Below are 20,125 nucleotides of genomic sequence, written 5' to 3'. Positions count from 1 at the left end.
ATGGCATCGGCCATGTCGCAGAACCTGGAGGAGAAGCTGGTGTGCTCCATCTGCCTGGAGCTGTTCAAGGTGCCCGTGACTTTGCCCTGCGGCCACAACTTCTGCAGGGACTGCATCAGCGACCACTGGGCCAAGAAAAGGCAGGAGCCCGAGCCGAGCATCACCTGCCCCGAGTGCCGCAGGGCCTTCGAGCCGTGCCCGAAGCTGGAGAAGAACGTCACCCTGCACAGCGTGGTGGAGCTGGCCCGGGACGGCGAGCAGCGGGGCTGTGCTGGGAACCGGAGCCAGGCGGCCCCGGCCGAGCTGTGCCCGCGGCACGGGCGGCCCCTGGAGCTCTTCTGCCTGGACGAGCGGCGCTGCATCTGCTGCATCTGCACCGAGCGCGACTGCCGCCCGCACCGCAGGGTGCTCTTCGAGGAGGAGAGAGCCAGAAAGCAGGTGGGGGGGTTGTTGGGGGAGATGAAACAGGAAAGCCTTATAAATATGATTGTCTGGCAAATGATTTTGGGAATATAGAAACTATAAGCGAGATTGAAATGAAAGCAAGCTTTGGGATCCCTTAGTTACTGAACAACTGGAAAACAATGGTGTGGCCAGCTGAAGGTGATCCCCTTCTGATGGAACAACACCCTCTGCTTGCAGACAGCTCCAAGGGTCAGAGCAGACCCTACAGCTTGGCAGAAGGGGCCCAAAGAGGAGTTTTTAGGGTTAAAAATGTAACACAGTATGGTAATGTAGTGATTCTTATAGGCTGTATGTAAATGCTGTAGGATTTGTATGTTGTACTAGATTGGTTAGTGAGAATGAGAATATTCAACACAGAGGAAGATTTATTGTATTGTAATGGGAACTTTGCTCTCTTACCCCTTCTACTCTCTCACCATCTCCTCCTCTCTCCCCCTCTCTTCTCTCAGGCCTGCTCTGAGCTGTGGCTGGCAGCTCCCAGCAGGGCCCTGCACCCAGGCCCTTTGCAATAAACCCCAAATTCCACAACCAGAAGAAGATTTATTGTATTGTAACAGGAACCTTGCCCTCTGATCCTCTCTTTTACTCTCTCATTCTCTCTTTACCATGCTCTTGCCTTCTCTGTCTTCCTCTTTGGGCCTGCTCTGAGCTGTGGCTGGCAGCTCCCAGCAGGGCCCTGCACCCAGGCCCTTTGCAATGAACCCCAAATTCCAGCCCTGGCTGCAGAGATCTCTCATCTCCATCCATCCCCACCATCCCACCCCTGACACTCCCACAGTGGGTGACACAGCTGGGGCCATGGGGGAGCAAGGGGTGTTGTGACAGCTCGGGCACACACAGCATCCACCTCCACTGCCCCGTGTCCTGCTGCAGGGACGTGGTGCCCGACTGTGCCAGGCTGCCCAGCTCAGCTGGACAGGGGCTGGCCAGGGAGGTGCCACCAGTGCCTGGCTGCTCCTTGAGGAACCAGGTGTTGTCAGGAGCAGCAGTGAGCTGGGTAAATCCAGCAGCACGAGATGAACAGTGCCCTGTGTGTTTGTTGTGAAAAGTGCATATTATATGGCTCTACACAGGTATTTACTGTATGTATTTTGATGTACTGATTAGTAGTGCTGTATTAACATTTTAATAATAAATGTAGTCTTGTAATTAAAAGGTAACTTTTGCAGTTAAAATAAGAACTATGTTAGTGGGATTTTTTAAGAAAGGAATGAGGCACTCGCACCAGATAGCAGCCACAGGACACCTAAATCTTTCAGAGAAAAAGAATTTATTTTTTGCCCTCTTATCAGTAGAAATGAACTTCTTCCTGCCTCGAAGGTGCTGTTAGGATTCAGAGGAAGAAGTTGACACTGACCAGACAGAATCCTGTGTGTAAATGGAATTTATGCATCATGTATGAGATGTATGAATATGCAACAGGCTGTTGCTTTTAAGGGTTAATCCTTTGTTAACGTGGGTCCTTTTTCAGCCCAGAAAAAGGTACCCGGACGTCTGTAACTCTTTGTATTTATTGCCTCATATTGTCCTAATTCAATTTGTCCAAATTATTATTACTCTAATTGTATCACTATTTTTTCTAACTATTTTATTGCTATTAAACTTTTAAAACTTTAAAAACAAGTGATTGGCGTTTTTCACAATATCCACTCCACTGCCCCATGTCCTGCTGCGGGGACCTGGTGTCCCTCTGTGTGCCAGGCTCGTGCTGCCCAGAAAAAGGTACCCAGACATCCATAACTCTTTGTCTGTATTGTCTCATATTGTCCTAATTCAATTTGTCCAAATTACTATTACTCTAATTGTATTACTATTTTTATAACCATTTTATTACTATTAATATTTTAAAATTTTAAAAACAAGTGATTGGCGTTTTTCACATTTGTTACCCTCTGATCTAGAGGAAACAGCTAAAAACAGGGTGAAAGTCAGCACAAAAAATCACTTCTTTGTTATCCTGATACAGAGTCCCCTTCCCAAGCTGCCTCCTTCCCTTTTAGGCTTGTCCTGCAGCCCTGAGAGGGTCCTGGGGGCCAGGTGGGCAGCATTGGGCTTTTCCACAGGATGTGCAACTGGACATGGCTGGGAGAAATGACTGCTGTGAAACTCAGTGCTCTGGGCTAGTTGAGACTGTTCAGTCATAGGCTGAGCTTGATGATCTTGGAGGACTTTTCCAACTGTTCTATGTTACTCTGTGCCTCCTTTCACAGACCTTTTTGAAAGAATCCCTGGAAAAAGCCCAGGAGGAAGCAGAGAGGATTGAGCAGACAATGAAGGAGCTGGAGGTGCAGACAGAGAGCATCAAGGTAACGCTGCAGCCTCCCTGTGCTGGCCTGTGGAGGGGAGCATCCTGGTTCTCATGGCTCTTCCTGCCCAGGACTGCTCCGAGCTCAAAGATGGGATCCAGAGCAAATTCACCCACCTGAGGAAAGCTCTGGAGGATTTGCAGCGTCAGACAGTGGCCAGGATTGAGCAAGAGCAGAGTGCAGCCCTGGAGCGTGTGAGCAAGAACTGGGACCTGTGTAGGGAGCGCCTGGATGTCCTTGGGCAGCACAGGGAGAGGGCTCAGAGCCTGCTGGCCTGCCCTGAGCACAGGACCTTCCTGCAGGTACCACCCTGGCACTGTGTCCTCCCCTTCTGATGGCAGCAGGATCGTGTCCAACCCATTCCCACTGGGGACACGTCCTCACTTTGGCTCAGGGATGTGCTGGGGCTGTGGGGATGAGCTGGTTTTGGGGGTCCCTGAAAAGTTGTGTGGGCAATGCTGGCATGCCCCTGTTGCCCCCTGGGAGACATAGTGGATGCAAATGGGTTTGCAGAGTCCTCCCCAGACTGGTGCATGGTGTCTGTATGTCTGTCTGCAGGAATTCCCCCTGCTCCCACCTCTGGAGAGCCCAGAGGTGCTGGTGCCCATGGAGTTTGATGTGGCTGCTGTGATCAAGCCCATCTCTGAGACCCTCACCAGCATCTCCAGGCTCCTGCTGGAGGACCTGCCTGGCTGTGTGACCCCCAGAGCCCCCAGCCCTGCCGGCCCAGGTAACCCTCCTGCTCTCAGGGGCACTTTGGAGGGCTGAGCTGTCCTGGAGATGAGCCTGGCCTGTGTCACTGCTGGGGACACAGCTGCTGGGCACAGGGGTTTGGGATGGGACGCACATTTACTGGTCAGCAGATGGAGTGGGATGAGTGGGTGGCCTCCCTGTGGCCCCTCCTTGCTGGGAATGCTGAACCATGGTGGCACATGGCTGCTCCCAGGTTTGGATACAATGGACTTCCTCCTTCTCCTTCTCCTCCTTTTCTTCCCATGAAGCCAGGAAGAAAGAATGTTTGCGTGGCATTACTCCAAAAGCCTGTTTCCATCCTCCACAGACCCAGAGCATGCCCAGGAGCTGGCAGTGAAGGCTGTGGCCCCTCTCCCCAAGTGCCAGCTCCGAGCTGAGCTTCTAAAGGGTAAGGAGCACAGGGGGCTGCAGGGACAGCACCTCCCTGGGGTCCCCAGCAGGAATAGATGTCACCAAGCCAGGCTCCTGTGGCTGTGGCTGCAGGGACAGCGGCTCCTGTCCTGGTTCTTCCAATGTGTCTCCCTAAATGAGAGAAGGGTGGTGTAGGGGCAGGGTGGATGGGCTGGGATGGGAAAGGACCCACATGGGGGATTAGCAGCACCAGGAAGTGCTTTCCCATGGAACTGAGGCTGTCTGGTGTTGGATCAGTCACTGCCCTGCATGGCAGAGCCCCAGAGCCCTGCCTGCAGTCATTGCTCTCTGTCCAGGGATATGGGCCCAGCATTCCTAGCTGCAGTCCTTCATGTCCCCTTTCCTCTCCAGGCCAGCCCTCTCCTGCTTGTAGGAAATTCCTCTGTGCTCCTCTTCCCATCTCCTCCCTGTTGGGAAGAGGTTTGGGTTATGCCATGTTGGTCACGTCACTATTGCTGATTATGGGACTTGTAGGAATTCCTTCCTTCAGGTCCCACGGAGCATCCTTAGGGTTATTAATAGGAACCCCCTGTTATTTATGGGCAGCAGGCAGGAGCCCAGCCAGCTGCCAGGCCCAGGTGTTGGGGGAGGAAGGTGAGGTGCTGGTGGCCAGGGAATGCCCATGGCAGGAGCTATCACAGCCCATGCAGAGGAGAGTAACTCCCTGCAATACCATATTTGCTCACTAAACACCTGGTTTTCTCCCCCTCTCCCAACCCACACTGGTACTTTTTGCTCTTAAAACCAAGCACATCCCTGCCAAAATGGCCACAGAGCCACTGTGGTCACAATGGCCACTCAGTTGTGAGCTGGGTTGTGCAAGGACTGTGCAAGGCATCGTGTCTCATTGCCTCAACAGCTATTTCTGGACTTTTCCATTCCCTCTAGGGCAGGTATTGCATCCTCCCCACTACCCTTCCCTTCCAAACAACCTGTTCCCTTCCATTTTGGGAGCCAGCCCTACAGAATTTAAACCCCATCACTGCTGGGAGGGCACAAAGGTCTGATGAAACATTTCAGCTCCATCCATGCCCTTGTTCCCCCAGACCACCGCAACCTGACCTTCGACTCTGAGACAGCCAACAGGTACCTGGAGGTGTCCAAAGGTGCCCACAGAGCCAAGCACCGTGCTGGCAGGGTCCCTGGGCAGGGGCAGGGCCCTCGTTTCCAGCCCTGGCAGGTGCTGTGCACGCAGAGCTGCGGCCCCGGGCGCCACTACTGGGAGGTGAAGATCTCCAGCCACTCCGTCATCCTGGGGGTCACCTACCGGGGGCTGCCCCACGAGCAGCAGCAGGGCCACAGGTTCAACATCGGCCTGGATGGGGGCTCCTGGGGGCTGCAGGTGAGGGAGGATTGTTACCTGGCCTGGCACGAGGGCCGCGCCCAGAAAATCCAGGAGCAGCTCTATAAGAACCTGGGGGTCAGCCTGGATTATGGCAAGGGGCTCCTCTCCTTCTACGGCCTCGGGGAGAGGACAAAACTCATCCACTCCTTCCACAGCGTGTTCACGGAGCCCCTGTACCCCGTGTTCTGGCTGTGTGAGGGGCGCGTGGTGACGCTGTGCCAGAGGGACTGAGCCAGAGCCACCACGCTGAGCCATGGCCAGGCTGGCAGGTGCCAGGCTGTCCCAAAGTGGAGCTGCAGCTGAGGCTGTCATGGTGCAGTGGCACCCCAGTGATGGGGCAGGTGTGGAGTGCAGTGTTTTAACAAGAGCTGATGGGGACAGGCATGTAAATTAACCTGTTTGATTTGCATATGCAAATATCACACTAGTGACACATGGCAGGGCTGGAGCTGTCCCTGCAGACTGAGCAAGGGAAATAAGGAGGATGATAAAACGAGATTTTCCTCTTTCTTCTATCCCTGCCAAACTTCCCAGACTTGGGGAAGGTTTGGGATGAGGGGGACCCCAGAGGGAGGTGCTGCTGCCACGGGGTGCTCTGAAACAATTCAGAGGCACCTCTGTGCTCACACAGCCTCACATGCAGGCAGGTCCTGCTCTCCCCAGCCCCTTCTTGGGTTCCTCTTGTTGTTCTCAAGCAGGCAGAGCAACAGAGCAACTTCTCAGGGTTCTATGCTGCAGCTCTTTGTACAATGCTGCTTTTCCCAATAAAGCTTTATTTTCTTACTGCTGCTTTCTTTCTTGCTGCTGTTGGGAGATGTGGGACCCTGCAGCGCTGGGGGTGGGGGGAGCTGGGTACCCCTTCTCTGACAGCCATCCCTGCAGGGCCCCATCCTGCCCCTCCATGTCCCCATGGGGCCCATGGCCAACCCTTGGGGCGACCAGCAGAGCCTGGAGGTGCTTTATTTACTGTGCTAAGGAAACCTGTGCGGGCTCCGCCGCTGCCCACGGGGAAGCTGCCGCAGCGATCCGCGGTGTCCTGGCAGCCGTCGGGGCGGGAACCGAGCCCGACCGAGCCCGGTCCGGCTGCTCGGGAGGGGCACCGGGAACTGCGGCCCCCGTGGTTCGGGAGAATGCCGACCCCCAAACGGCAGGGGGAGAAAGGCGGGGCTGCTGTGGGCCCGGCGGATCCCGTGGCTTCGGGAGCAGGGGCGAGGAAAGGCGGGACAGCACCCGGCCGGGAGAACCCCGGTTCTGCGGGAGCAGGGGCAGGGAAAGGCGGGACATCGTCCGGCCCGGAGAACGCCGGTTCTTCGGCACCAGGGGCGAGGAAAGGCGTAACTTCTGCCGCAGCGAACCCCCCAAAGAGGGGCGGCCGAACCCCGCACAGACGGCGAGCCGCGACCCGGCGATCGTCTGTCTGTCCCAAGCGCCGGCAGCTCCCCCGCCCCTCGAACCGCCCGTGCCCGAACCTCCGGCCCGGTGCAGAGCGTGTCGCACGCAGCCAGGAGAGGGGCCACAGCATCAGCCCCTCTGTAAAACTCCTCCGCAAGCAGAGCACACAGCTCCTGACACCTGCCCAGGTCAAACGCCACGGCCATGCCCATCGGGAACGCGTGAGTCCTGGCCCACACAAACAGGTCGGGCACCGAGGACCCCCCCATAGAAAAGGAGGTGCCTCCACGCAGAAAAATCCTTGTTGTCGTCATCATGCCAATCCCCCATGACGGAAACAGCGGCACCCAGCCCCAGCAATTCAGGCGCTGTCCACGCTCTGGGGAGTCCCGCAGGTCCCGGTTATCAGGGCAGCCCCACGGAGCAAGCCCGGGGGAAGGGTGCGGGGAAAGGCCGGTGCCTCTGCGGGGAAACAAAGGGGGTCCGGACCCAAGGAGCCCGTGGGGTCCGGCGGGGGGCCCAGGGCTCTGCCGCACTCTGCGGAGGCACCGGAGCAGCACACACGGCGGGTCACCAGATGTCACCCGTGCGCCGGGAGTGACACAGGAACAGGTGAGAGGCAGGATTGTAGAAAGAACAAAGAAAGCTTTATTCAAGAGAACCGCGCGGTTTATATGGAGTGATACCATACATTCTGTTTGACTGGCTACTTAACAAAAAGACCTTCCTCACACACCGACTTTGAGAAGAACAGAAAGACGAAGTAGAAGAACACAACCTGCAGATTGTTTATACTAACAAGTCATCACATCCTTACAACTCCCTGAAAGTTCTCACAAGCCGTGGTGAGAAATGCTTGCCATTTCTCTCTCTCTCTGTCCCATGGCGTCCACAGGCACAGAAGAAAATCTAAAGTTTTCATTGATGTTTTTCCAAGGGTGAGACTGCAGGTCCGATGTCTCCTCCGGCTCCTGTGGGAATGCTGGTGAGGATTAACAGGATAAAACTGGGCACTGGGTTCAAAAGTGCTGGGGAGGTGAATGCCTGGGGAATGAATCACATCATTTTTCCTTTGGGGACAAAACGCTTAAAAAGTTCAGTCCTCTTCTTCAAGAACAGATATGATCTATTTTGTGCTTCCTGCTTCACTCAACACCTCCCTGCTCCTCGCAGCCCTGTCCTTGGGTGAGGCCTTGCATGCACCTGGGAACTTATCCAAGACCAAAAATTGTCTGTGTATCCTGCACAAAATATCCAGAGATCTTGTGAGGCAGATCTTCGCTCTAAAAGCACTTTGGGGCTTCCCAGCCCTCTGGTGCCTGCCAGCTCCTGCCAGACCCCAGAGGAAAAGGGGACAGTGAGCCAGACCTGGGCACTGCAGCCCTTTTGGCCATGGGGAGGGCTGGTGTAGGTCCTTGGACACGAGGGCTGCCAGGAAAGCACCTGCACCTCTGCACTGGGGGGGCTCAGGAGCTTCCCCATGGTGGGGAGCACCTGGGGAGCAGTGGAGTAGCAGCAGGTCCTAGAGGGGGAAGGAATGCACCAGGGGAGCAGCAGGTCCTTGGGAGGGGGACTGGAATGGGCTGGCAACAGCTTCCCTGAATGGGAGATTCAGGGAAAGTCAGCAGCTTCCCTTGGGAGCAATGGAACGCTGGGGAGGGCCCAGATCCCCGCGGGGCAGATCCTTTCGGAGGCGGCAGACCCTGGGTGGGGCACAGCACATCCCCAGCAGGGTGACATCCCCCCGGGGCTGATCTCCCTGAAGGCGGCCCATGCCAGGGAGAGGGACCAGACGGGAGCAGATCCCACATGGGGTGAGGCCCTTTCCTGGGCGGCGGGTGCCTGGGGCCGGGGTGATGCTGTGGGTCAGCGCCCCGAGGGCACGGCGGGGAGCGGAGCCCCAGCCGCGGCGGCGGGAGGCGGAGCGGGCGGGCGGGGCGCGGCTGCCGCCCGCCCCCGCCGGGGCTGGGAGCGGGGCCGGGCCGCTCGGGGCGCTCAGGGATGGATGCTGCTCCCGGGAGCGCCCCGTCGTCCTCCGCCGCGGCGTTGCGGCTGGCGCTGGCGGCTCCGGGGCTGCCCGAGGGTCCCCTGTGCTGTCCCATCTGCCTGGACGTGCTGCGGGACCCGGTGACGGTGCCGTGCGGACACAACTTCTGCCAGGGCTGCTTGCAGGCGCTCCGCCAGCGGCCAGGCCCCCCCGACGGCGGCGGGGCGGGCGGGGCCGCCCGCTGCCCGCTGTGCCAGGAGCCCGTCCCCGCGGCCCTGCGCCTCTGCAAGAACCGCGCCCTGTGCGAGCTCCTGCCGCTGCTGGCGGCCGCCACCGGCGCCTCGTCCCCGTCGTCCTCGGCCGCCGCCACCCCGACGTCCCCGGCCGGCGCGTCCCCGATGGCGCCGGGAGCCGAGGAGGAGGATGCTGCGGGGGAGGAAGGCGCGGCGGTGCTGTGCGATGTGTGCCCGCCCGGGTCCCGCGTGGCGGCCGAGCGGTCGTGCCTGGTGTGCCTGGCGTCCTTCTGCGGGGCGCACCTGGAGCCGCACCGGCGCGCCCCCGCCTTCCGCGCACACCGCCTGGTGGCCCCGCTGCGGCGGCTGGAGGAGGGGCTGTGCCCCCGCCACCTGCAGCCCCTGGACGGCTTCTGCCGCACCGAGCAGAGCTGCGTCTGCTCCCGCTGCCGCGCCCACGAGCACCGCGCCCACGACGTGGTGCCCCTCGAGCAGGAGCGAGAGCACAAGCAGGTGCGGAGTGGGGAGGGCGCGGAGGTCCCCGCGCGGGTGGGACCCTGGTGTGGGGGTGTCGGGGGTGCTGTGAGGCGCGGCATCCCTCGGAGGGGTTCATCCTGCACCCACGGGGAGCCCCCAGGTGCGGTGTGTGCAGGTGCAGCTCTGGTGGGATGCCGTGTGACGGGGGGGTGCTGTACTCTCACCCCTCGGAGAATTGCACCCCAACATATGGACAGGATGCTGCGCCGTCAGGGAGCCCCGGGCCTGGGGCAGGATGGGCAGGTGGGGACGGGGATCGGGGCAGAGCCGCTGCCGGGCATCCCGGGGGAGTTTTCCCGCTGCGGAGCCGAGCTGGCAGTGCCGTGGGTGCAGGGCTGGGCCGAGGCTGCCCGGGACACCCCAGAGCGGCCACCCCCGCGCTCCCGTCCCGTTCCCACAGCCCCGGCAAGGCGCTGCTCGCCCGCGCTGGCAGCCGGCCCGGCCGCCGCTCCCGCTCCCCCAGCCTTTTGTGTCCTGCCGTTTTGGCAGCGGGGGTTTTTCCATCACTCCCGTTCCCAGATGTGACTGAGTCACCTCCTAAACTCACACCCACAGCCTTCCCAGGAGCCGGGGCTCCAGTCCCAACGTGGTGCTGCCTTCCTGGGCACTGCTGCCTTGAAAGTGTGGGGCTGCAGGCCGGTGGGAACCTGTGAGGCTCACGGTGTGGTGGCATCTCGCATGGCCATGAGGCATTTGGAGACCTTGGGAGAGTTTGCCTTTTCCAAGGAGTAGCCCAGCCCCAAGCAAGAGCCCCAAGCCAGCTCACCCTCCTGATGGGCTGCTAGGATTGCAGGAAAACCCTTTTATCGGCATTATTAGTCATGGGGCACCTTAAAATAGAAAGTGTGTTTAATCCCCGCCCTGAGGAGCTGTCAGACCTCAGCAGGCGCTGCTTAATGTCGCCTGCAGGACCTCTGTGCCTGCCCTCGGCCACCGCCCTGGGCTGCGGGCTGGGATGGATGCGCGGGGAAAGCACCTGGAGCTGCTCCCCGGAACAGGGGCGCTGAGCATCAGCAGGGAGCTCTCTGGCTGGGGAGCGCCCTCCCGGCTCCCGAGGGACCCGTCCTCGTGATGGGCGATGGATGAGCCAACAATAGCGTGTCAGGAAACGCCGTGCTCGGAAGGTGCTTCCTTTGCAGCCCGTGCTCCGGAGCTGGTTTGCTTTGCTCCTAAACAGAAACCTCCAGGGGACTCTGTGCCGAGTTTCTGAGTGCTCCAGGCCTGCCTTTCAGCTTCTGCACCAAACCCAGGTGGATTTTTCCCAGCCCTGGGTTCTCACTAAGAGCAGTTTTAGCTGCAATCACTGCCTGATGGGTTTGCTTTCAAATTCCTGTTTTGTTTGGTTTCCGCTGGGACCAGGGTGGAGAAATGGAACTGGACATGACCCTTTCGTTTTCCAGCTGAGTGAGAAGGGATGTTTGCAGGTTGAATGTTGCAGGGAAGGAAAACAGGAAAACAACTCGTGGTTCCCCTTGCATTCTTCACCCCAAGCCTGGTAGCGAGGTCACGGTCAGAGAGGCTCTGTGGATCGAGCTGAGGGAGAGGCTGAGTGCCCTGGGCTCCCACTGGCACTGGGGTAAAGCTCAGTGTTTGTCCTTCATGTCTGCAGGCCCAGCAAGCCAAATTCCTGAGCGATGCGGAGAATGAGCTGGAGGAGCTGGCAGTCACCATCACCCAGGCCAAGAAGATGGTGGAGCTCATCAAGGTGACTCTGCAATGCCTTTGCTCTGTCGGTGCAGCTCTGCTGGGCTGGGGGTGGAGGAGAGGGGGCTGTGAGATTTTGGGGTGCATGGGCTGTAAAGATGATGCTCACAGGAGCACCGTGAAACGATGGTGATCCTGGCAAAGACCCCTGAGGATTCTTTCTCCTCATCTCTGCTAATGCTCCTGGCATCTCTGGTTGCTTTAGTTTTTAAATGGAAGAAAGAACAGGGCAAGGACCATCCCAGGACATCCTCTGGCTCTTGCACCTTCTCTCCCCAGGCTCATGGGGTGGTTGTCCCTTTGGCCCTTGTGCAAACACTTTGCTTTGGGGACACCAAATGTGGTGCAGCAGTAAGTGGCACTGCCCAGCCAGGTCTCTTGAGAGCTGCACTGTGAAGTGATCTGAGTTCCTGGGTGAAGGGGGTGATGGAGTGTCAGGGGATTCCAGGGAGCTGGGATCTGGGTGCTGGGCAGGGCACAAGTGTGGCTCACCTGACCCCTCTCTCCCTGCACTCAGGGTGCAGCCACAAAGGAGAGGGAAAGGGTTGAGAAGCTCTTTGCAGAGGCCTCAGGGGTGCTGGCAGCCTTCCAGAAGGAGGTGCTGGGATTCATCGAGGACGGGGAGCGCTCCATGCTGGGGGAGGCCGAGGCCGATCTGCGCTGGAAGGAGCAGAGACGAGCCAAGCTGGCACAGTGCAAGCAGAGCCTGGAGAACGTGCCCAGCACCGACACCATCTACTTCCTCCAGGTGGGATGGGGCAAGAAGGAGCTGACAATGTTGTGTTTTGGGCTTTTGTCCCATTTCCCATGGAGCTGGGTGCCAGGAACCCTGGGATGTGCAGGCTGCTGGGTCTCACTGGCACAGTCTTCTCCCCTGCCCTCTCCCAGGGGGACCAACCAGCCAAGATTTCCCCCTCCATCACCACCAGTTCTGTCCTGTCTGACTCAGGACAGGCTGATGTGCTGCCCAAGGGGGCACCTGGGTGTGGGGGAGAGCAAGAGTTTGGGGTGCCCCACTGCTTCCTCCCTGGGAGCCCAGCAAGAGGAGACATTTTAGGGAGGAGATGCTGCTCCCTGCGAGGTGGGCATGGTCTGAGTCTGGGTTTGAAAGGGAGTGAGGAGAAGGTGCCAGGAACACGTGGCTGGGAAAGAGCTCTCCTCCCTTATGCTGTCCTTGGGCCAAGTCCTGAAAGCTGCCAGATCCCAAATCCTCCAGGGCCGGGTGGGGTCCTGGAACAAGAGACAACTTTGGCTTGTCTGAAACCTCCTGAAACTCCGTCTTTTTTTGGCTCAGGAATTTCAGGCCTTGAAAGCAGCCATGGAGGAAAACCTCTCTGCACCTCTGAGCTTCCAGAAAGAGCTGAACTTCACCAAGTGCACCCAAGCTGTGGGTGCCATGAAGGATGTGCTGTCCACCGCCTGCAAAAACCAGTGGAACCACTTGCAGGGGAAAGGAGTTGATGGATTGAGTTGCCAGGAGATGGAGGAAGGTTTGTGTTCACCCAGCCCCTCTGCCTGGAGGGTTCCCTGTCCCTTTCCCTCTTCCCTGTGTGGGTGGGAGGCAGCTGCATGGCCCTGTGAGTGCTGGCCCCTGTCCTTCCAGCCCTGGAAGCTGCTCAGCACGGGTTCCCTGCACGTTGCACAATCCCCGTCTGGGCTTACGCCTCTTTGAGGTTTTGTGAATTTTTCCACGGAGACCGGAGACTGGAGAGGCAACAAACAGCCTGGGAGTTAGGCAGGGCCTGTGGGAGGGGGCAGGTGGCCAAAGTGGCCTCCTGTAAAAGGGGACTCTTCTTCCCAGCACAGGCAGACCTCCTCACGGGGCAGGCTGTGGGCTCCCAAACATGCCAGGTTAGAGCTGATGTGGCAGCTCTCTCCCTTGCTGTCTCATTTAACCTGAGCTCTCTCCTTTCTCATTTTCTGGGATGCCCATGGGAATTGCAGCTGGTTCCTTGCCCCACTGCCCACCTCCCTGCGGTGACAACAGTGCCATTTGTCCTTTCCTGTGTGGGAGCCACAGGGGATGTGCAGGGGAGTGGAGATGCTGGCAGGGGCTGTGACAGCTGGGTGCCATCAGGGGCAGGGGACAATGCTCCAGGTGCCCCCTTGGTGGTGGTTTGGTTCCTTTGCTGATGCAAACTCTGCTGTCCCTGTCTCTGCAGCGTTGGCTGAATCCCGATTTCCAGACAAGTCAAACAACGCTGCCTGCCTGGAGAGCCGTGATTATTTCCTGAAATGTAAGTGGGGTGTGGGAACCCTGGACACTGAGAGTTTTGGGCTTTCTGTGCTGAAAGGCACAGACCCTCAAGAGAACTCTACATTTAACTTGAGGTTGTAGAGAAAGGCTTCCAAATTTAAATAATAGAACTAGGATTAGGGGTGTGTAGTTTCAATAGAAGTGTGTAACATCACATAGTAGAAAACTTAGAGTTTAAGGTTTTAGAATATAGTAATATATATAAAGCTAAGATGGAGGTTTTAAGGCAGTGACTAGTCCTTCTCCTTCACCTTTTTCTTCATGGGTTTGGTGGTATTTTATTTATTTTGATGGGGACTTCTGCTTTGGGTTGTTGCTAAGGCCCATCTTCCCTTTCCTCTCTCCTTCCCGCCTGCCCGGCGCTGATCCAGCGGCTGTGGGAGCTCTGCCACCAGCAGAGGAAATTCTGCTTGCCTAACAGGGAGGCCTCCTGGCTTTCCTGACAACAGCCAGAGCCTGGTTAGCTGATGGATTTTTTCCCTTGTCTGTGGTTCTGCTGGCCCAGCTGCCCCAGGGGCGCTGCAGGCATCCTGTGTAACTCCTGTTGCTTCCCAGCCCTTGGAAAATTGGATCCTCTTTAAATTAGACCAGAGTTTGTGTGTTGTGTTTGTCTGCCTTGTTTGCTGCAGGACCCTGGGCTGGTGAGGGTTGTCTGCAGCAGCAGAATGGCAGGGATCACACAGTGGTGGAGCAGAGTGGGGCAAGAGAGGCTGAGGCTGGAGGGTGCAGGGCTGGGCTTGAGCTCCCACACCCCACCTGTGTGTCCCCAGCCTTACAGGGGATATGGGATCACCTACTGACGTGTCCGTAGGGGACAAGGTCTGCCTCAGTGGCACTGAGCAGCAGAATTGGGCTCAAGGAAGGTGTGCTCTTGTGCTGTCAGACTGGGCCATGCCGTGGTTCAGACTGCAATGCAGTTGATGTGATCCATGCCCAGGGTTGTTCCCTGGAAGAACTTCCTTGGGCATCCCCTCTGTTTGGGATCCATCAGTGGCTCTCACATTACCCAAGGCCACACTGGCTGGGGGCTGCCTGTTTGAAGCTGTGGCATACCTGGCTGTTCTCTCTTCTCAGGGTCTCTCTCTCAACTGCATTTATCTGTGGTTGCCTGAAATATGCTTTTATGTGCCATTTCCTTACCACCAGTCTGTCAGGTGGATTCTCCAATGTCTGGTATCACAGTTGAGCTCATCAAGCAGCCCCTCTGCCCAGTTACCTGTATCCATCCTGCTCATGGGAGTATCAGCTCTTTCAGCCTTGAAAATTCAGCCTGAAATTTGCCATGGGATTTAAAGCAAGGGGACAGAGGGATGGGAAAGGCTCATCATTAAAGGCTAGGGCAGGGAGGATTTCCTTGCACTTCCCTCCACATGCTCACTTCTCCCTCTTGCCCCTCACAGTTGCCTTCATCATCGACCTGGACAGCGACACAGCTGACAAGTTCATCCAGCTGTTCGGCACCAAGGGGGCCAAGCGGGTGCTGTGCCCCATCCCCTACCCGGAGAGCCCCACCCGCTTCATCAACTGTGAGCAGGTGCTGGGCTTGAACCTCATGAACAGGGGCAACTACTACTGGGAGGTGGAGCTGATCGATGGCTGGGTCAGCATCGGGGTCATCGCTGAGGATTTCGACCCACGGGAGGCCTACAGCCACGGGCGCCTGGGCAGGAACGACAGCTCCTGCTGCCTGCAGTGGAACGGCCAGAACTACGTGGCCTGGTTTGGTGGCTTCGAGTGCCCCATCCAGCAGCCCTTCTTCCACACCATCGGCGTCTTCCTGGAGTATTCTGAGAAGGCTTTGACCTTCTACGGAGTCAAGGACTCCAAAATGACCTGCCTGCAGCAGCTCAAGGTCTCCCCTTCTGCCAAGGGGAAGCTTGACCCGTTCCAGAACAAGATCAACCGGCAGTTTGCCTCTCTGTTCTCGAGCAAGCTGAAGCCAGCCTTCTTCCTGGAGAGCGTGGACGCCCACCTGCAGATCGGGCCGCTGAAGAAGGATTGCGTGTCGGTGCTGAAGCGCCGGTGACCGCCCGGGCACAGGGGCACGGACAGACCCACAGAAGCCTCTCCTGCAGGTTATTGCCAGCTCTCCTTGGTAGCCCTGTCTGTCTCTGTGGCAGCCCTCCCTCCTCTCTGCACTGCTGGGGAGCCAGGGCTGGATGGAGGCTCCTGATGGGCAGGGCTGGGGGCCAGGATGGGGCTGGATCCGAGTGCCAGCTCTGCCCTCGAGCGAGCTTGGGCCAGTCCCTGTGCTGCTCCCTGCTGTCCCTCAGCTTCCCTTTCTGGACATCAGGGACTGCCACAGCCTTTCTTGGTAAAGTGTGCTGCTCACAAGTGCCACATGGATTTGGAGCTGTGCCCTGGCCACCTGCCCAGTCCCTCTGCTCCACCTCTGCTTGCTCTGCCCCGGCGACTTGTGCAGATGCTTTGTGCCTTATCTCAGGCTCTGTTCCTGATTCTTTTTGAAGTGCTGCCTCATTGTCACCTTCTGCATGCTCCTCACGAAGTGCCTTTGATGGAGCAAGCCCTGTGTGGACCAGGTGAACCCCCAAAGAAGACATGGTCCCTTCCCATCACCTCTGTGCCCTGGCATGGGCGAGATGGTGCTCCAGGGAGAGGGATGTGGAGGAGCCTGGTGCTGGGGTGATGCTGGGGCGATGCAGCACCTCTCCTTGCAGGGCTGCCCACCCATCAGTGCTGCAAATGTGAATCAAGGATCTCTGTCCAGCTGAGAAAGGGAGAAACCTCCTGCCGAGAAGCAGCAGCACCGTTCCCACCTGGAGGTGAGGGAGGGAACAGCACAAACCAAGTTTTGAGGACGTGCTCTAAGTAAACACATTCTTTGGAATTCTTAGCAATTCTTAGCAAAGCTTTACAGCCAAATTTTCCCCCGTGTTTTTGATGACATTACTGTCTGGGGGATTTTAGTACTGTTAAACACCAACTCTCCAAGAACCCTGGGCACACTTGAGCTGAAAATCTGCCCCTTAGCTTAGAGATTTTTAAGTGACAGCGGTGCTGTGAATATGTCCCAGAGATAAATGGTCTGATTTAGTGTTCTAGGACAGCTGTGAGTGCCTCCATAAAGGTGCAGCATCATTCAGCTACTAAGTGACCCTTTGGACTCTGAGAATAAGTAACAATTAACAAAAACTACTCTCAGGCTAGAGGGAACACTGTTCCCTTCAGGAAAGGTGGAAACTCGAGGCTGAGAGACAAAACTGCCAGTTCACATGTCCTAAGGGAGCTTTTTTAGAAAGAAAACACAGAAATAACTGCCTGTGAGGGCAGCACAGAGCAGCCCCTGTCTCAGCACAGCGTGCCTTTCCAAAGTTTATTTTTTCTGGGGTTATTTTGCTACCTACCTCCCAAAGCTTGCTTTACAGAACCGTGGTGCTGTGTAATGTACACCTGGAGAGAAAATACAGAGGGTCAGGTTTTTCAGTGGCATGAGTGAGTCAGGAATGATGCAACAACCAGCAGGAATAATAAACAGCCCATTCAGTTAAATATATGAGATATATATATATATTTTCCCCAAAGGATAAGCTGGAAATCATAGTGCTATATTCAAGTGGAGCCAAGGGAAAAATGTGAATGTGAATGAAATGCAGGCACAAAGCTGGGAAGTTTGAAGTTAAAGCCAGGTATATATGCTGAGGCTCAAAGTGCTCCTTAACTGTGACTCCTTTGCCAGAGCTGCCAGTTTCTGCTGGTGCAGAAAGAGCTGCCAATGCCCTGAAAATTGGGATATTTTAGTGGATGAAAGGTCTGAATGCAGCCACCCCTTCCCTGGGGCAAGGCTGGTGAGTCAGTTTGGGAAGGGGCTTGCTGGGATCCGTCTGCAAATTCCTCCTCCTCCTCCTCCCCTGCATGAGGTGACTCCTAAACTCAGCAAGCAGCGTGAAAAGGAACAGTGGGGCTTCCAGAATGAAATCTTCAGCTGAAATCTTGGCCTTTCCTGGCTGGTGGGAACGCTGCCCAGACTTCTGTCCGGATGGGAATTCATTCCCTGCGTCCTGAGCTCCAAACCCTCTTTGTTTGGCTGGCGCCAGAGCTCAGCCCTTGCACGGGATGTCAGCACGGGTGACACAGAGCAGGCTGCTCTGCCCAGGGGTGGCAGAACGGGGTGGCAGGAGCTCCTGGTGGCAGGAGAAATGCAGGGCTGTGCCCCTGTGCATGGTCACATCCTGGCAGCACAAGGAAGGGAAGGAACATTCTTCTCTGCAGGAAGAGATCTCCCACGTCTGCGCCCCAAATCTCATTTATTCAGGCGAAACTCCCACAGTTTGCAGCGAGGAGTTTCGCCAGAGTAAACACAGCAGATCTGGGTCCTTGCCCTGTTTGGTTTCACTGTCGGTGGATTGATTGCTCCAAGGGGAAACCCACGCTGGAGCCACTCATCCCACCCTCCTCCACTTTCCCAAGGCACAGGCACAAACCTCTGACCTCCCTCAGGGCTTGGGGAGCTCAGAGGGATCCTCTCCTTCCACCCTGCCACCACCTGGGAGCAGCTCCAGAGGCCCTGGGGTGTCTGGCATGGGGTGGGGTTGTGCTGCTGCTTTGGGGGATTCATGGATCAGCTCCATGGAGCATCCAGGGGGCTCCTGTGGATGTGCCACATTTGGGAGGTGCTGCCCACGCCTCTCTTTCCTGCTGCTTGCTTTTCTCCTGGTTGGGACTGCTAAAAACCCTCCTGCTTCAGGGATGGTTTAAAAGAGGAGCAATCCCCTCAGGAGCTGGGTCAGAGTTTGCTCTGTGCTGCCAGGGATTTATAAACTGGAAAGGTCAGGGAGTGTGCACTGTGCCAGCTCTGGATCCCTGATTTAACAAAGGGTTAAAAGCAGGGTGAGATGAGTTGAGATGGATCAATAGCACTTGGCAATTTAAAAAGCCTTTCCTTGTTCCCTTGGGTTATTTCTGCTGTCACAGAGTGTTCCTCTTTTTAATTAGGATTTTTTAAATACAGTAACTGTAGGGTGTTTTACAGTGTGTGAAAAAACTGTAACAGAATCATGTAATGGTGTTAGAGACTATGATTTGACCATTAAATATGATACAGTCATTGCCCTGGGTTGTCTTTCCTTTAAATACCAAACCCTTTGACTTGTCCCATTATCTTATGTTTACTTTTCTGTGTCCTGTACATCTGGAATAAAATAACACAGATTTTATTTTCCAAGTGTGTCCAAGGGAATTCTGCCACATTCACATTTTTATTGCAAAAGCAGCAGAAGAACTTTAAAATCCAGTAATAATTGTCAGCCCTGGGCAATTCAAAACAATGAATTGGCTCAGTTCCTTCTGGTATGTCTGTCCTCATCCTAAAAATAAAAAAGATTATCAGATTAGGTATTTTTCCTTAGTGTTTTTAAGTTTTAGAATATAAATTTCCAAGGTTTTCTGTGTGATGAGGAGGTCTAGAGCTTCACACACACACTAGCAATTACTGCAGCATCCTTTTTAAGTGAAGGCTGCTTTTCTTAATCCCAAATGTCATTTGGAGTTAGGATAAAAACGTTATTTGGTGAGCCTTAGTTCATGTGAGGTGCCAATGCTCCATCTGGGTGTTTCAGTGGGAGCTGAGTGGATTCTGCTTCTGACTTTAATAGGAGAAGAATCAGAACTGTTTGTTATGGCTGTTTCTTAAAAGGGAAACTTACTGCTTATTGAAAAAGCGGATATGAAAAGCACAAACTTGTTCTTTTCCTGCCAAGAAACCATACAGATTATGTCACTGCATTTATTTAAATCTGGTTTCCATTATGTCGTTTTTGTGCTTTCCCCCCACCCGCGTCTGGTTCTCAGACAGGACTGGGCTGCAAATCTATGGAATAGCTCAGATCGATCTAAAATACATAATACAGGGTAATATATGCTTTTATTTGTATATTATTAATATACACCTGCCAGTTATTGATCTGAGGTAGCCCTTCAAGCAGTTTTGCAGGTTCTTATTTTTAATGAAGCTATGCAATCATTAATTTTTTTAATTCCTTCTGCTTGCACTCCTGGAGGTCAGAGTTTGGACCCTTCCTGCAGATCTGCAGATGCCACAGCTATTTTGTTGTTCCCAGATTCCCGACAAAGAGACACACAGACGCGGTCCTGGCTTGTTTACAGGGCAACCAGTTAGTCCTCCTATTTTAACACACTTCAATATAAAGGGATCATTTTTTGGATGTGCTCGATTCCATCACTGAAAGCAGCCAGTAACAGGATCAAAAATCTGTTTGCGAGTGTGTGAAACGGGAAGTGCACATCAAGTAGGAATTTAAAAAATCGTGAGAAATGAAGCATCTTCGCCGTTTAAGGGGCTAAACCTCGTTTCATGTGCAGAACTGCCAAATATGCGGGGTTATTTTTATTTTACTCCACCAAGCAGCACAATTATAGAGAGAAAGGGTGCCAGGCCCTGAGGCGGGGAAGGGGGTATCATGGCGGCCGCCTACAATTCCCAGCATGCACCGCGTGACCGACACGGAGAGTGTTAACAGCGTGCATGGGCGGACTACAGCTCCCGGAATGCTCCGCGCGGGGCAAATGGCGCAGTGGTAGGGTTGCGTGAGGTGGACTACAAGTCCCAGGATGCACTGCGCGGAGAAACAGAAGTTTCTCCTACGGCCTACGGCATCCATGTCTAGGACTACAACTCCCAGTATGCCCCTCGGTCCCATTGACGGCGCACTTTTTTCCCGCGCAGGCGCAGAGCGGGATCGATGCTGTGAGGAGGAG

The 20,125-nt window shown here is 55.8% G+C and overlaps 2 protein-coding genes across 3 annotated transcripts; both read left to right on the top strand.

Annotated features, from left to right (window-relative positions):
- On the top strand, window positions 1-5,511 carry TRIM65 (tripartite motif containing 65). The gene is made up of 6 exons (XM_058817079.1): window positions 1-438; window positions 2,676-2,771; window positions 2,843-3,073; window positions 3,330-3,501; window positions 3,832-3,912; window positions 4,982-5,511. The coding sequence occupies exons 1-6, from the start codon at window positions 1-3 to the stop codon at window positions 5,509-5,511; spliced, it is 1,548 nt and encodes a 515-aa protein (XP_058673062.1).
- Window positions 5,512-8,673: 3,162 nt separating this feature from the next.
- On the top strand, window positions 8,674-20,122 carry TRIM47 (tripartite motif containing 47). Of its 2 annotated transcripts, XR_009275504.1 has the most exons (7): window positions 8,674-9,405; window positions 11,039-11,134; window positions 11,651-11,881; window positions 12,428-12,623; window positions 13,296-13,370; window positions 14,791-16,173; window positions 20,094-20,122. XR_009275504.1 is itself a non-coding variant. In XM_058817078.1 (6 exons), the coding sequence occupies exons 1-6, from the start codon at window positions 8,674-8,676 to the stop codon at window positions 15,414-15,416; spliced, it is 1,956 nt and encodes a 651-aa protein (XP_058673061.1). In that variant the 3' UTR covers window positions 15,417-18,566. The 2 variants fall into 2 exon arrangements, 1 of the variants encoding a protein (XP_058673061.1); XM_058817078.1 differs by lacking the exon at window positions 20,094-20,122 and having other exon boundaries at window positions 14,791-18,566.
- The last annotated feature ends 3 nt before the right edge of the window (window positions 20,123-20,125 follow it).

Source organism: Ammospiza caudacuta, chromosome 19 (assembly GCF_027887145.1).
Source record: "Ammospiza caudacuta isolate bAmmCau1 chromosome 19, bAmmCau1.pri, whole genome shotgun sequence".
Taxonomy (NCBI): Eukaryota; Metazoa; Chordata; class Aves; order Passeriformes; family Passerellidae; genus Ammospiza; species Ammospiza caudacuta.
Note: the sequence above shows the minus strand (reverse complement) of the source record. Positions and strands in the feature narration are given on the sequence as shown.